The 15,187-nt window shown below is 37.5% G+C and overlaps 1 protein-coding gene across 2 annotated transcripts in view; it reads right to left on the reverse strand.

Annotated features, from left to right (window-relative positions):
* Positions 1 to 15,187, reverse strand: part of LOC124803070 (exportin-1) — a 130,189-nt gene that overhangs the window by 85,275 nt on the left and 29,727 nt on the right. For both annotated transcript variants that reach the window (XM_047264198.1, XM_047264199.1), the window contains exons 4-5: positions 14,245 to 14,351; positions 7,808 to 8,038 (exon numbers count right to left, since the gene is read on the reverse strand). In XM_047264198.1, coding sequence (XP_047120154.1) covers positions 7,808 to 8,038; positions 14,245 to 14,351 — 338 coding nt within the window. The remainder of the gene's footprint in view (positions 1 to 7,807; positions 8,039 to 14,244; positions 14,352 to 15,187) is intronic.

Here is a 15,187-nt window from a genome sequence, read left to right on the forward strand (position 1 = left end):
AGCACATGCAGCACCCATACAAACAATTTTTGAACCTTCCACATTGCATGCAAATGTCGCAAGAAAGTGGAATGATCACAGTTCAACACGTCTGTCAGTTCTCGAGTACACTGACGTGGATCATTGTGGGTTAATGTTAAAACAATTCTCCTTAATGTGAGAAAACAATTTTCTGGCTGCGCTCTGTTCAATGGTAATATCCCCATACACGGCGCAAATGTTTCTGGCTGCCTTTTCTGCTACCACCCCTCTACTGAATTTAAACGGAAGAATGTGTCGAAAATGTTCAGATTTTTCCACTTTGCACTCCATTTCCTAGTGCCCATAGCTCCACTCACTATCTTCAAATGACAATATGTAAATTTTAATAGCAACAGTGAACTACAAATAAAAAATGACAGTCAATAAATAAATCCATAGCAACCCAGACACCAACATGCAAAACGAAAACACTACTAGCCTGAGCACCAACCTAATAGAAATAAACAAAAAGAAATTGTTTACATTAATTATTATCTTCACTTCTCTTTGGTCTATTATCTAAGCCACTCTCTGTAGTGTACTATTTCTAATCATCATCATCATCATCATCATCATCATCATCATCATCATCGGGGATGACAATTTCGTCCAACCAATGAGAGCTGGAAAGAGGCAATGTATTTCTATATATGAGCAGCAAAGAAATTTATATGCTTTGTCGTCACAAATATTTGGCTGTTTCTTCTGAATATTGTGTAATTTTCAAGGTTGACACCCTCTTTTGACCCATCATACCACATGTCAAGCACTGACAAAATTGCTGCTTGAAAAACTTAAGTATACTAGTGGTCCCTACCAAGACTTTTCTCCTGCAGAAACGCATACCAGTGTCGAGTATTTGTGCAATGTTGAAGTTACTTCAATTCCAACATAACTGGAACTGCAGCAAACTCGAACAGATTGAGTTCCAATCTATTTTTCATCATTACTACGTAAAATAGTAATGTTTTTCTTTTTGCTAAAGTGTAATAAATCAATGTTTAAAAGTTTTATTACTGTTGTGATAACTTTCTCTACGCGCTCGCTCACCTCAAATTAAATACAAGAAGTAAAAAGAAATCCTTGTGAAAGAATGAATTAAATATATTAAATAATAGTCCATTAAAGCAAATTGTAGTCAAATTAGACATTGCCTGTGACTGCACTAGTGGCAGAAGTATGAATGTTAGTCTCAGCTATTTTGTGATGCTGTGCAACCGTTCTGAATTCCTCAAAATAAATCTGCATGTGTCTTCAATTGCCAATTTTTTACCACAACATTACTCTATTACACAACATAAATATGACAGCAACAGCAGGTTAATCTACGAATGTACAACTGACAACCCTGTATTTTTTGCATACAAATTTGAGAAAAGAATCTTCTTGTAATCAGGTAGTTTCTCATTAGGCCTCACAATGTTCAATGGCTCCATTCCAGACTTCAACATCCAAGAAAAATCTGATACAGTTACCAGGAATCATAACCAAGAATACTCTATGTCAGTAGCCAGCAAACCGCATGCACTTTGCCACTGGAGTATGAACCTCTATGTTACTGCCTGGCTGCGAATGAGTGAATGAGTCAGGAATTTGTCCATGCCTGCCCACCTGTGCCACTGCACATGCCCAACTGGTTGTCCCCGAAGAGGTACACAATCTGGAACAGCCTACACCACAGGGACGGCCACAGTGTCAACTGACGTCCAATAATTTCAATATCATGAAAATTACTTAACCACGTGAAGGTGAAACAAATCAGACTGAAGTCAGGTATGGGATATTACTATTATTACATGCAACATGAATAATATCGCTTGTAGAAACATTTTGAAGGAATAGTTAAGTGCTACATACAGGTAGTGATTAAATCAACAGTTCGCATGAATTTTTAATTCAAACAAGATTTCTTCTTTAATTCCTTGCAGCAAGGAAAGACACCAAACATGCAAAAACATTATTTTCTCAAATTTGTAGATTTAATGTCAGATTTTTATCACAAATAGCTATTAAATGCAATAATGCACACATTTTATAATGAATGACAAGAATTTAAGCACTTCATTTGCAATTTAAGTACTTCATTTGCCTCTCTAACAATTACTATACTTTATACATGTTTAAAAACCTAATGTTTATTATGTCACACTAAGTATTTAAATAAGTTTCAGTTTATTTACATTTTGGTTTTTGAATAGCCTTATTGATATAATAGGCAACACGACAGTTGTTTACTTCATTATTGAGGGAGGGAGAGGGGTGGAGGGGGGGGGGGGGGCGGCGAAAGAAAAGAAAAAAGGAAGAGACCACACTTCACACACTTAGGTCTTGAGAATTTTACGTTGTTGTTTGTGGGGTGCAGGAACTGGTCAACGATCAGTTCTGCCCTCTCTCACATCTGTTGGAGGACTATGTGAAACCTGGTTTTTCCTTTAGTCTTGGGAGTATTGCTGTATTGCTGTGGTACTGCCTTGTCAGCATCTAAATATCCGTCTAAATGCTCAATTTTACATAAATTTTCAGCTGGGAGCCGGCCGGGGTGGCCGAGAGGTTCTAGACGCTACAGTCTGGAACCACGCGACCGCTACGGTCGCAGGTTCGAATCCTGCCTCGGACATGGATGTGTGTGATGTCCTTAGGTTAGTTAGTTTTAAGTAGCTCTAAGTTCTAGGGGACTGGTGACCTCAGAAGTTAAGTCCCATAGTGCTCAGAGCCACTTGAACCATTTTCAGCTGGGTCACCCACTAAATTCCCTGAGTTTCATAGTCCTCCTCCTTGACTACTGACAAATCCATAGCTCTCCTGGACAGTAAGCACGAATTAATGACTGTGCAAATAATACAATAAATACATATACCATTTCCTTGATTACATTTCTGTATTCTCTCACCCTCTTAGGCTGCCCATATCAAGACCTCACATATTCATGTCATAAATCCTTATCACTCTGATATTGCTTTGTTTTCCTGCTGCAACAAGAAATTTCTGTAACAGGATAAGTATCAGAAAATGTGGACAAAACGCTGACAATTTTGTTATCTTCCCAGTCAAGTACTGAAGCTCGCAGCCGTCAATATTAGCAACCTAAGCTTCGCTGTATCTACTTTGAAGGTCACAGATCAAGACTGTTGCAAGACACTGTTCTAAGAGACTGGACACTTTTCAATTCCATGTATACCATCAGCAGTAGTGGTATATAATAATTATCATGATACAGTTTGTGGCATACATTCTGAGGAATAGCACTAGTAAGTGTCATGACAAGATTCCTAGTTGCTCATAAGCCTGACTTACTGCTGTCACACATGGATTCATAATTTTCTTGTCCTGTACATATTTTAAAATTGTAACCATATCCAGACATGCTACATAACAAAATCAGTACTAAGCTATATCAGTAAGGCTTGTTTGGCATACATTGCTTTAAATGATGTACTTTGGTTAGATATGTTGGCTCATCTTCAGAAGCAAACTCTTGTGTCAGTGTAGGAAATTTATGTAACTCCTCAGGTGTTAGCTCTCTTCTCTGAATGCAGTCAGTATCAAATAACTTTATGAACTCAAATAAGTGTATGAACTGTCCAATTATTTCAAAATAATTGTAGGACACTGTCTTGAAGAAGCATAATGCACAGCACTAGATTCCAGCACTATCTTACATTTATCTGTTTTAATGAAGGTTACTAGTAAGGTCAAGATTGTTTTTAAATTTGACAAAATAAAAGAAATCATGGACACCAGATTTTATTTTTAAATAATTATTTTATGAGGCTTTAAAAGAGAAATAAAATTTAACAATTATTTGCATTAATGAGTCTAATCAGGAACATACTGTACGTTGCTCAGTAACTCACCTGACATTCTCTTTAAGGTTAGACCTCCAAATGAATTTACAGTTCTCGGTGCAGAGCACTATGCAATCCTAAGGGCACTGGAGAAGATAAGGTGCAATCGACAGAATAACTTTCTCATCCACTATGATTCCGTAAGTGCTCGACGGACCATTCCAGAAAGAGTACCCAGCAACAATAAAGTGGTAAAAAATACAGAAGACTCACTTTACATACTAAAAAGCCAATGGCAAGAAGTCTCAATCTGCTCGGTGCTGGGCCATGAGGGAATACTGGAAAATGAATGAGCTGACACGATAGCAAGGGACTCGTGAAACGAAAGTAATATACTGCCCCTTGCTGTCCCCTTAAATGCATTATGTTATGGTCGTGAAGGAGAGTTGTGTGTTGGTAGGGGAATTTGCGGCTGTGAATACAAATTCGAGAACAGGACACCGTCCTTTGATGTATAGGCATTTCCTCCAGCAGGTGAACCCACCACTGTGCACTGCTTGTGGCAACAAGTGTCAGTTCCGCGAAGAGTGCAGAAATTTTTCTCGATTATGATTTGTCCATCATCTTAACTAACAATGAGACAAGCATGAAAACAGTTTTACAATTTTGTGTGTTGTCAGGTCATCTGCCCAAGTTATTGGGTTTCTACATGTTTCATGAGTGGCTGGTTAATCCTTCTTTTTTAAGTGAGTGATCAAACCTTAATCCCATTTTTAGTGAGTGATCAAACCAACTACAATTATTTGAATCATTCTCACAATTTTGACTCTGGCCCATTTCTCCTTCAAAATACCACATTTACCCAACAATAAGGCAGTCTTGCATAGCCTATAAGATGACCCCCAATTCTTGAATAGGCTCCTTGAAAAGTTTTTATTTTTAACATATTCTGGACAACTATGTCTACAAACTAAATCAAACAATGGAAACCATATTATGAGAAGGAAAGTTGCCACTGACCATGTAGCGGAGATGCTGAGTTGCAGGTAGGCACAATAAAGAGATTTCCATGCTTAAAGCTTTCGGCCAATGGCCTTTGTTAACAACAGACGCTCATATGCACACACATACTCGTGCACAACGCAACTCATACACACGACTGCAGTCTCAGGCAACTGAAACCACACTGCACGCAGCAGCACCAGTGCGTGATGCGAGTGGCGACTGGGGGGGGGGGAAAGGAGGAGGCTGGGGCGGGGAGGGGGAGGAATAGTATGGTGGAGATGGCGGACAGTGAAGTGCTGCAGGTTTGGTGGCGGGCAGGGGAGAGGTGGGGAGGGGAAGTAATGGAAAAGGAGAGAAATAGAGAGAAATAAAAAATAAATAAATAAAAAGAAGACTGGGTTTGGTGGTGGAACAACGGCTGTGTAGTGCTGGCATGGGAGCAGGAAAGAGGCTGGATGGGTGACGACAGCGACTAACGAAGGTTGAGGCCACGAGGGTTACGGGAACATAGGACGTATTGCAGGGAAAATTCCCACCTGTGCAATTCAGAAAAGCTGATGGTGAGAAGAATCCATATGGCACAGGCTGTGAAGCAGTCATTGAAATGGAGGCTATTATGTTTAGCAGCATGTTCACCAACAGGGTGGTCCACTTGTTTCCTGGCCACAGTTTGTCGGTGGCCATTCATGCAGTTCTTGTTGGTTGTCATGCCTACATAGAATGCAGCACAGTGGTTGCGGTTTAACTTTTAGACCACATGACTGGTTTCACAGGTAGCCCTGCCTTTGATGGGGTAGGTGATGTTAGTGACTGGGCTTAGGTGGTGGTGGGAGGATGTATGGACAGGTCTTGAATCTGAATCTATTACAGAGGTATGAGCCATGAGTTAAGGGGTTGGGAGCAGGGATTGTGTAAGGATGGACGAGAATATTGTGTAGGTTTGGTGGATGGTGGAATACCACTGTGGGAGAGGTGGGAAGATAGTGGGCAGGACATCTCTCATTTCAGGGCAAGACGAGAGGTAATCGAAACCCTGGCGGAGAATGTAATTCAGTTGCTGCAGTCCTGGGTGGTACAGAGTTTTATTTTCATACAAGGTTGGGAGGATAATTACGGTCAGTGAAGGCTACTGTTTTACTGATACAAAGTATCCTAACATGTGCCTAAAAAAGCAAACTCACTCTATTCCAAACAGCTGTAGTGTTTTCTTAGGTAGATTATATGACAGCGATACACAAGTAGCCTTTTGTTAAAGTTGCAGGAAGTCACTGAGCTAGTTATTTTATTCTGTGATGTGTTCAATTTCTCAAGCAATCAGGAAGCCTTAATTTCATTTCTCTCACACATACTGAACGACCTGCTGCTCCAATTCATGAAACTTTCCCTGATTTGGTAATCTATAACTTGTCCATGTAGAACTGGCCACATACAATTTATTCTTCATCTAACACTATCTGTAATCATTACCTCCTGTAATGATAAAATTTTCTTCCCACTACACAGCTGTTCGTGGCCTCTGCATCACGAATAACCATTAATGTGAAATTAGTTTTGTATTGCAGGCATGAACTAACTGAACTGCGTACTTTTAGTTTCTCAACTCTCACAACTGTGATGAGCATTCATAATCAATCACTACAATTTACTGTTCTTATAGTATTAAGTAAGCTGAATAACAACAATATGTTAGCCTCTCAACTCCTTAATGCTGAATCAGCACAATTCAGACCACTTCAAGCTAACACTGTCCTCATTATTTGTTACCAACATCAAAAATCAACAGTACTGTTGAGCAGTAACTGCTTTAGCACTGTTGTTGGAGCTTTTATTTCATTCATCACACTGTGTGTGGATGTTTGTGTAAACATACTGTCAGACTTAATTTGTCTCGTACAGAAATGTATACTATTGCAAAGAATTTTTCCATCTGTTATGTCAATTACTAAATTTAGATTCAGGCAAATATGGTAAAGGCAAAGATGGAAACATTTAAGAAACAAGAGGTACATAGGATTCATTCCTATGGTTGACAAGAATAATGAAATTTGTTGCCAACTCGTCACTACCCTCCCCATGCTTGGCTGTGCTGGTGGTGATGCACCCCATCCCACCCTCCTGAAATCATCAAATTAAATCTATGTGTGACTTTAAATACCAAAGCTTCATCTGCTAATGTAAGACACCCTCTATATTACACTCGCACACAATGTAAAAATGATTACCTCTAATCAATACTTTATATACAAATATAACAACAAAAACAATCAATTATTGATTAAATTATTTAATTGGATTGAAAAATTTATACGCAAATGTAATATAACAATGTATATTTTTAATTACTAATTTAGGAAATAAACCTTGCCTTATACATGGCTAAATATGGTATACTATTAATCTGAGAGAGACTTTTTATGAAAAGCATTCTTAGCATCCATATATAGAATTGCTACCCAACCTTTACTTATTACCAGCCAGTGAGCATATGTACCAGGGAATTACTTTCAGCACTTCCTTCAGCTAATTCTTGTTTTCACTGTTTTGTCACTACTATAACATACTCTTATTCAAGCATATGGAAAGGTCATGAATGTGCGTGTAGACACACACACTCCCATTCATGGCTTTTATCGTGCATTTTAATTTACTGATGAGCAACTGCAGAAAGATGTTGGTTGTAGTAGTTATTCAACAGATGATGAGACTTGCCCATGACCACCACCACCACCACCACCACCACCACCACCACAACCGACGACGACGACAACAACAACAACAACACATCTTAGATTTTGGATGTCCTACATTCTGCCAATCGTTAGAGAAATAGTGCTGCACTCACTGTCAGAATCCATTAAACTAAGTTTGAGAAATAATAAAAATGATGTGTTTGTGACCTCTTAATACTACTGCAGCTCAAATTACATCAGACTGTAAATGCTTTTCTTTCATTTCTCTTAGATCATTGTGTACATATCTGAAGTAACTATACTCACCATTACAAACTGACACAAATGAAAAATCTGTGAAAATTCTGAGCACATTGAATCTTTCAAATGTTTTGCTTTACTCTGTGTTATTTGGCCACTTGAAAAATCAAAAACTTCCTCACTGAGAAGCTTAAGAATTGCCATGTTGTTTTGACATAAGCTCTCATTAGTTTTACTTGCTCCAACAATATCAGGAATGAATGATTCCCAGTTTTTGGGCCATTCACGTTTAAGAATCTGAAAGAAATAATAAAAACAGTAGTTAGGTTAATGCCACATGATTTGCCTTCCTCTTACTATCACTTATAAAAAATGTTCACTATCTCAGATGTTATGGCAATGATAATCCACTAACGACAAATGTAGATTTAAAATTCCATATATGCTCTAAAAAATTCTCATGTTGCCATAATAGCAACAAAACATCCAAGAAATTCACAAATTTCAGTTTAGTGCTCCTCTCTGTAGCCCTTTCAATATGAGACCAAGGTTTCCAGTTTGACTTCACAACATTTTGAACATTTGCTTTATGTACTTAACTAATGAAATTATTAGGTACTATTTTTACCCTTTTCTGAAGAATGCAGTTCATGTACTTTACAAATCTGCAGGACCCAGATTTGTGACAGAATGCAAATGCAAACAAACAAGATGATCAATAAATCAAGCCCTCTTTGATACTGGGGATCATTTACATGAATAAGAACCATGCACATTTTCACTGTATCTTAATTCCTATTACAAGCAGTGCACAGAAACTTCGACGATGATAATTCCAATCAGCTAGCAGACATGAATCAGAAGAACTGGGAACACTTCAAGTAAGATATGTAATGGTTTTCAGCTGTCTGTCTTTCATAACTATGAACCAAAAACAGTTGTATTGCATGAAAATGGCCTTCCCATAAGTGTCAGGTTGAAAGTGTCAGCCAGCCCTTTCTGCACGAAGGATTTCTATTGCACCACATAATGTTGACTCAGCAAATACCATTATCAAACAGTTGGTCACAATAATTACATTACAATTTAATAAGATGCTGACAACATCTGTAACTGAATATTAAAAAGTTTGTTTTGATAGATAGGGTGCAGGTAGGCATAATACACTGTGTAACACCATGTATTATGTGATATAACTTGGACCTAAAACTGCAATATTTTTATCAGGAATTTTTGTTTACATAACAAACAAGCCAACTGACATTTCATAGGTACTTTTTAATTAAAGAAAACAATTATAAACAAAGTAATAATTCTTCCCGTGGGATGATACATTTGATAGTACTGACAGTTGAAAGTGAAATGATTGGGTGGATGATTCTAGATTTTGCCAACTATGGTACTTTTACCAGCAGTAGATGGCTATGGCCATGAATTTTCATGGGGGATTTTACTACTCTATGGCACTAAAGAGAATAGCAGACCTTCATTATTAGCTATACATTTCAACTATTTGTTTGTGTCTCTCTTCACACATTCACTACAAGGTGAAAAATTAGTTGGACTTCTTGTTTTTATGAACTCTACTGCTAGTTTGATTTGTATGAAAGCATGTTGTGAAGAACATAAGAAATGCGTAGCGCTGCAGAACAACTAAAAATTAGACCAAAATTATCAATGTCTAACAGAGAAAGGATGTGCTAGCGGACGGCATTTCCAGATGTAAGCGAGAAATCAACCGAAAATCACTGTCAGCAGAAATCAACTTATTCTTAACTAACTGTTTTTTTGGTCAAAAAGCAAATCAAAATGGAAATAATTACAGACCACTGATGATGCTTTACTTCAATGAAGTGAAACGCAGCTGGTAAAAAGAATCACACATTTTTGTAGTTGCAATGACAGAACAAAAATACCTTCAAGAATTATAAAGCAACTACAGACACTATGGCCACACAAATGAAGAATTTAGTAGATGGATTTCAAATGAGAAATTCGGACGTTGTTCCTGTTTTTGAATACCACAATGTCACCAGCTTTTAATCAGCTTTAGAACAGGATGGTGGTATTCAGATGAAACAAGAAGGAAAATTAATCCAGAACGAATAATGTCTAACAAACAATGTAAATGATACTGAATTGTAATTGTCGCGAAAAGGAATTACAGCGGCAAGACCCACAGTTGGGATAGTACCAACAGACACTAGAAGATGGTGGGACGAATGAAGTTTGAGAATTGGACTGAATCACAACTGCGATCTTTTATTCATACATTAGTTGCTATTGATACATATGACTAGAACACTAGAAGATATCACAGTTTGTGTTTCACAGTTGCTCAAGCACAGCACTATGGAAGGGCTGGAAGAGGAATAATAATACCAGCTAGTGAGGACTAGATGAGTGCTCGGAGGTAAGTAGTAAGTGGGAAGCTATACCACATACGCTGGATTTTTATTTTTTGGAACAGATTGGCCAAATTTCAACTGCAGTTTGCCGGATCCATATGTAGTCAGAACTGAACAGACTTAAAAATTGGACAAATGCTGAACAATAATATTCACTTCTGCAGGAGATAGTAAAAGTCTTGATAGAGGCCAGTGATGTACTTATGTGTTTTGTGCTGCAATGTTCTTGACGCTCACTGTGGCATGGCAGGAACAAAAGGGAGTGGGTCAGCTGCTGGTTCTACGCAGCCAATGATAGTGTGGTGGGCAGGTGATATGGTCGGAAGAAAAAGGTATTTTAACGTTCTCATGTCAGAACAGAAGCGAAATCTAATATGTATTCCAATAAAAACAGCTGTGATCTCAGGTCCCGTGGTTAACACAACCTCATAAATTGCAACACATTTACAAAAAAACAGCTAACTATATGTGCCAATGTAGGTATAAATTTCACAGTTGTGTTAGTTGGATTATTATTATTATTATTAAGAAAATGGTACCATAGACCACATCATTGGTAAGTGAAAAATGCAGGAAAGAAAACTGTCTATTTCTTCTCTTAACTTTATTTCTCCTTGTATTATGAAAATGTAGTTAATCAATAAATGGCATAAATTAAGAATAGGCATGTTAACTTCTTATGCACATACTTTATGTCAATGAAACAGTTGGTAATTTTGATTCATCAGAATATGTTGCAAATAAAATTTTGAAGCCTCTTTTTTTTTGGGGGGGGGGGGGGGGGTCTTGTTATACGCTGTTAAATATGACATATTTATACTTTTTGTACGCCTTTCATTTCAAATATTCTTTGCCTTCGAGACTCAGAACCTTTGATTCTCATACTCATGTCCAAAATTAGTTACAAATAATAAAACCAATCATTTACAAATATCTCTGGATAAAGATTTTCTCCAGATGTCTCCAAGAATTATCATCTTCAAATATGTGCACCCATGGTGCTGCTATATGTTTTGTCAGTGTCAGCTACCTATGTTTCAGTGTCTCAATTCTATCGGTGTTATCTCTTGGGTGTAATGTGAAGTATTTCCTTGAGCCATAAACAGTTCATTTGCATGGCTACATATCCTGTGCACCTCCAATTCAGTCATCATTTTATCTTCCATTTCAATATCTTGCCTAATCAAATTTATCATTCTTCTGCCTCTCTGAGTCAAAAGACAATTCCTCTTCCACTGTTTACCGAATAAACATCAATTTTACAATTGCTTTTGCATTTTAGGTCTGTATCTCACTGCTACAAGTAAAAATTAGTAACAAAGTCTAGTTGGTTAACTTCCTCTTCAACCACATTGTAACCTTAGTTCTGAAAACTTTTATCTCGTTTAGCAAAAACATCTCCCACTGCCTGAAGTATAAACATTTTAAGAATGCTATGATTTTGTTATTAAATTATGTGATTTTCTATTCAACGTAGTGATTTTCATTACTGTAGTAATATTGACTTCAGACTTACACTCTAATTAGCTCAATTATGTTCTTCCATTAGTTGTTAAAGTCAGCACAATATCATATAAAAAGGTGATCCCAGTAAGTGTTCTAAAAACACAGTCCTTTACACCTGCAACATCTTTACACCTGCTATGTCTAAGTTCTTTGACCACAGCCCACATGTTTTTATGCAAACACAGTGTATTTCATGAGTGCACATCGTAATAGTGAAATATGCAGCTAAACTTTATAAAACTGAAATATGGACGTGAAAATGATAATAAGGGTGTAACTAAGTGGAAAAACTGTCACCACAGCGTAACTATAATAATGATACTTCATCTTTATGTAAGTACAGATATATTTTCGCAAATGCTGCCTTGCCACTTGCCGCTTGTATCTGTTTAGTCACCAGTAAATAATTTTTGTATTTATACAGTGCTCTTCAGCATATAAACATGTACATGAATGTATAAATACCTGAAGATGGTCGCAAGCCCGAAACAGGCCGTGTGACAAATAAATAACCTTTTATTGTGACTGGTAGCGGAAATTTTTCTACACCCTATAAAGGAAGAGTCATGAAGTTCAACAGCATCCACTGTGAATAAAATTCATCAACTTTTCTTTATCGACATCTTGAAAACTATTTAAACCCAAATTAATTTTTTGTGCAGTTTTTATTTCTTCATTACTGAAACCCTGAAAATCACTTACTTCTCTCTATCTGGAAGAATTTTCCTCCATGATTGAACTAATGTATGAGGCTTGGCTTCTTTCCAGGCATCAGAATATGTACAGCATCATGAATTGTCAACTTCTTCCAGACCACTACCATATCATTCTCAGCAACTAGTTTTTTCAGTAGAACATCCCGGTAGCACCGTTTTACTGATGCAATTACGACTTGGTCCACTGTCTGTATCACAGCCACATTAGGAGGTGGAAACTTAGTTACTATGAGACCATAATCAGATATGAGAATCCTCTCACTAGAATTGAAGGGACGTTATCAAGCAAAGGAACAGCTTTCTATGGCATCCTTTTTCTCCTAAAAATCACTAAACCTGTGGAACAGAATGTGTGTGAAACTAGTTATTGAAAATTTTACTATCCATCCGTGCTCCTATTCGATTAAAATAATTCACAGGGATATGTTATGCTATGATATCCTTCAATGTTTGGGATTTTGTTTTATTTTCCAATCACTCGTACAAGGTGAGGCATAATATCGAGCAATTTTAAAAAATGTGCGAATCAAGCTGCGTTGGAGAGAGGTGGAGGGGACAGTGTCAGTTACATTTGGAGTGAAATAGCAGTTAAGTCATAATGGAGCACTGGACCCCACAGCATTGTGCATATGCTGTCAAAACATTTTATCAAAACTGTAGTTCGTACCAGCTAGCACATCATGCATTTCGCAACCACTTCAGCATTAATCGGAATTGGCCGGTGCCATCTGCCTGTGCGATTAAAATGTGGGTTGAGAAATTTGAGGAGAAGATGCAGCGAGTGATGATCAATGGCACCTCAGTAAACAACCCACTTCATCTAATGAGACAAAAATGAGATTTTTCCTGTATTTTTCAATTTCCCTGGTGTGTTTGAAATTCCCTGATATTCCCTGATTTCCGGCACCTGTGGCAGCCCTGACTATTGTTATTATCTTAATGTCCTTCATCATTATCATATTATTATTGTCAATTATTATATTGCATGTGTACGCCAATTATTGCATGCGTGTATTTTTTTGATGTGTGTTACTCCTGGCCTTATGGAATATAGCCTTGCGGCTAAATAAACAATATATGATTAAATATTCTTTTCTGGTCTGGTACAATTCTTTCTAGTTCAAATCATGCTAAATTGAAGTGTGCGTGTCAAGGGCATTCCTACACAAACAATTGAAGAGGAGGATGCAATAGAGAGAATGACGGTATCTCCAAGTGCAGCTCTGTAGCCCAAGTAATTGCTTGCTTGTGAATGTAAAGTCTGCTCTCCTCCATATTGTTGTGCAAGAATAGATTTGTTCTCAATTTGGTACAACTTACCAGACTAGTTTACTCTGCTAACCGAGCAAGTGTGCTCTTCCACCCCCACCCCCCCTCCATTCTTTCCAATTATCAGTTTCAGTGAGCATGCTTTCTTTAATATATTTCAATGAATGGTTAGGAAAAGATAACAATGTTTACTCCTCAAGAAAAACCTGCAAAGAATGTAAATAGAGCCCATCTCACTCATCATGTGCTGCCATTGACAGGGAAGAAACTTACAGTTTTACTTCACATGACGTATCCACCAAGTTACAGCTACCACACAATGTAACCTGTCCTTTAAAATAAATCTCACGTGAAACTACTACTTATTGGCAGCAGTTCAGATGTATAAGGAACTGCTACAGCATTTGCTCTCAACCAAGATATAACACAATGAAAAGTTGTTCAACAGCAGAAATGTGGAAGTTACAACACTATAATGCTGTCCGAACAGCAGACATAGTTATTTGTCTTAGTCTTATTAGTCATAGGGAAGCATGTGATCTACATTAAAACTGAACTGTATTAAATCCACAGTATTATGTAAAAATATATACAAATCACTCACCTGCACAAGAATCATATTTAACTTATTTAAATATACTTTCTCCCTTTCCAATGTTTCTGGGTCAGATGAGATTTTTATAATTAATCCGACTACATATTTCTTAATGCCTGGAAGAAAACAGAAAATATTATTACTTAAAACATGGTTAACAAGTTTACTCATTAATAACACAAAAAGAGATGCCCGATCTCTGTACTAGGCAAGAACACATGCAAGATTGTGATCAACACATTTTCATGAGCAACTATAAATCATGCATTAAATGGTTTAAGGAATAAAGGTAACAACTCAGCAGACAGCAGAGGCACTGAGCCACTGAAAGATACATAAAGAAGACCGATAATTTTCTCAAAACTTCTAATTTCAGTCAAACTGGTCCACAAAATGAATGTGTGTGTGTGTGTGTGTGTGTGTGTGTGTGTGTGTGTGTGTGTGTGTGTGAGAGAGAGAGAGAGAGAGAGAGAGAGAGAGAGAGAGAGAGAGGGGGGGGGGGGGGGGAGAGGGAGGGAGGAAGTTGTTAGTAGTGCTCTATAGTTCTGAAAAAGAATTCCTACGACAGCTCGCAAAGTTCTATGTCTTATTTGTGTGTCTTCCAACGATTCAGTTCCTCCCATATTTAATAACTCTGTACATTTCATCCTTCAACTATTTACATTCCACCCGGACTTTCCACTGGCATATTTTATCATTTTGGCAGGTTTAAATTTTTTTTTATTGTTTCACTCCTCTGCAGACTAATCAGTGGAAAGGAGATATATTCGAAATACCACACAACACTGAAGCATGTCAATACAATGGGAAAGCACAATTAAAAGGAGAATATCTGATGAAATACATAATAGTGATGAAATTATAAAGAAACTGCACCAGACACAAATTGCAAGTGATGCAGAGTGAAGTTAGACAGAAAGCTACAAAAGAAGGATTCATCAGGCAGGCAAAC

This window comes from Schistocerca piceifrons, chromosome 6 (assembly GCF_021461385.2).
Source record: "Schistocerca piceifrons isolate TAMUIC-IGC-003096 chromosome 6, iqSchPice1.1, whole genome shotgun sequence".
NCBI classification, from domain to species: domain Eukaryota; kingdom Metazoa; phylum Arthropoda; class Insecta; order Orthoptera; family Acrididae; genus Schistocerca; species Schistocerca piceifrons.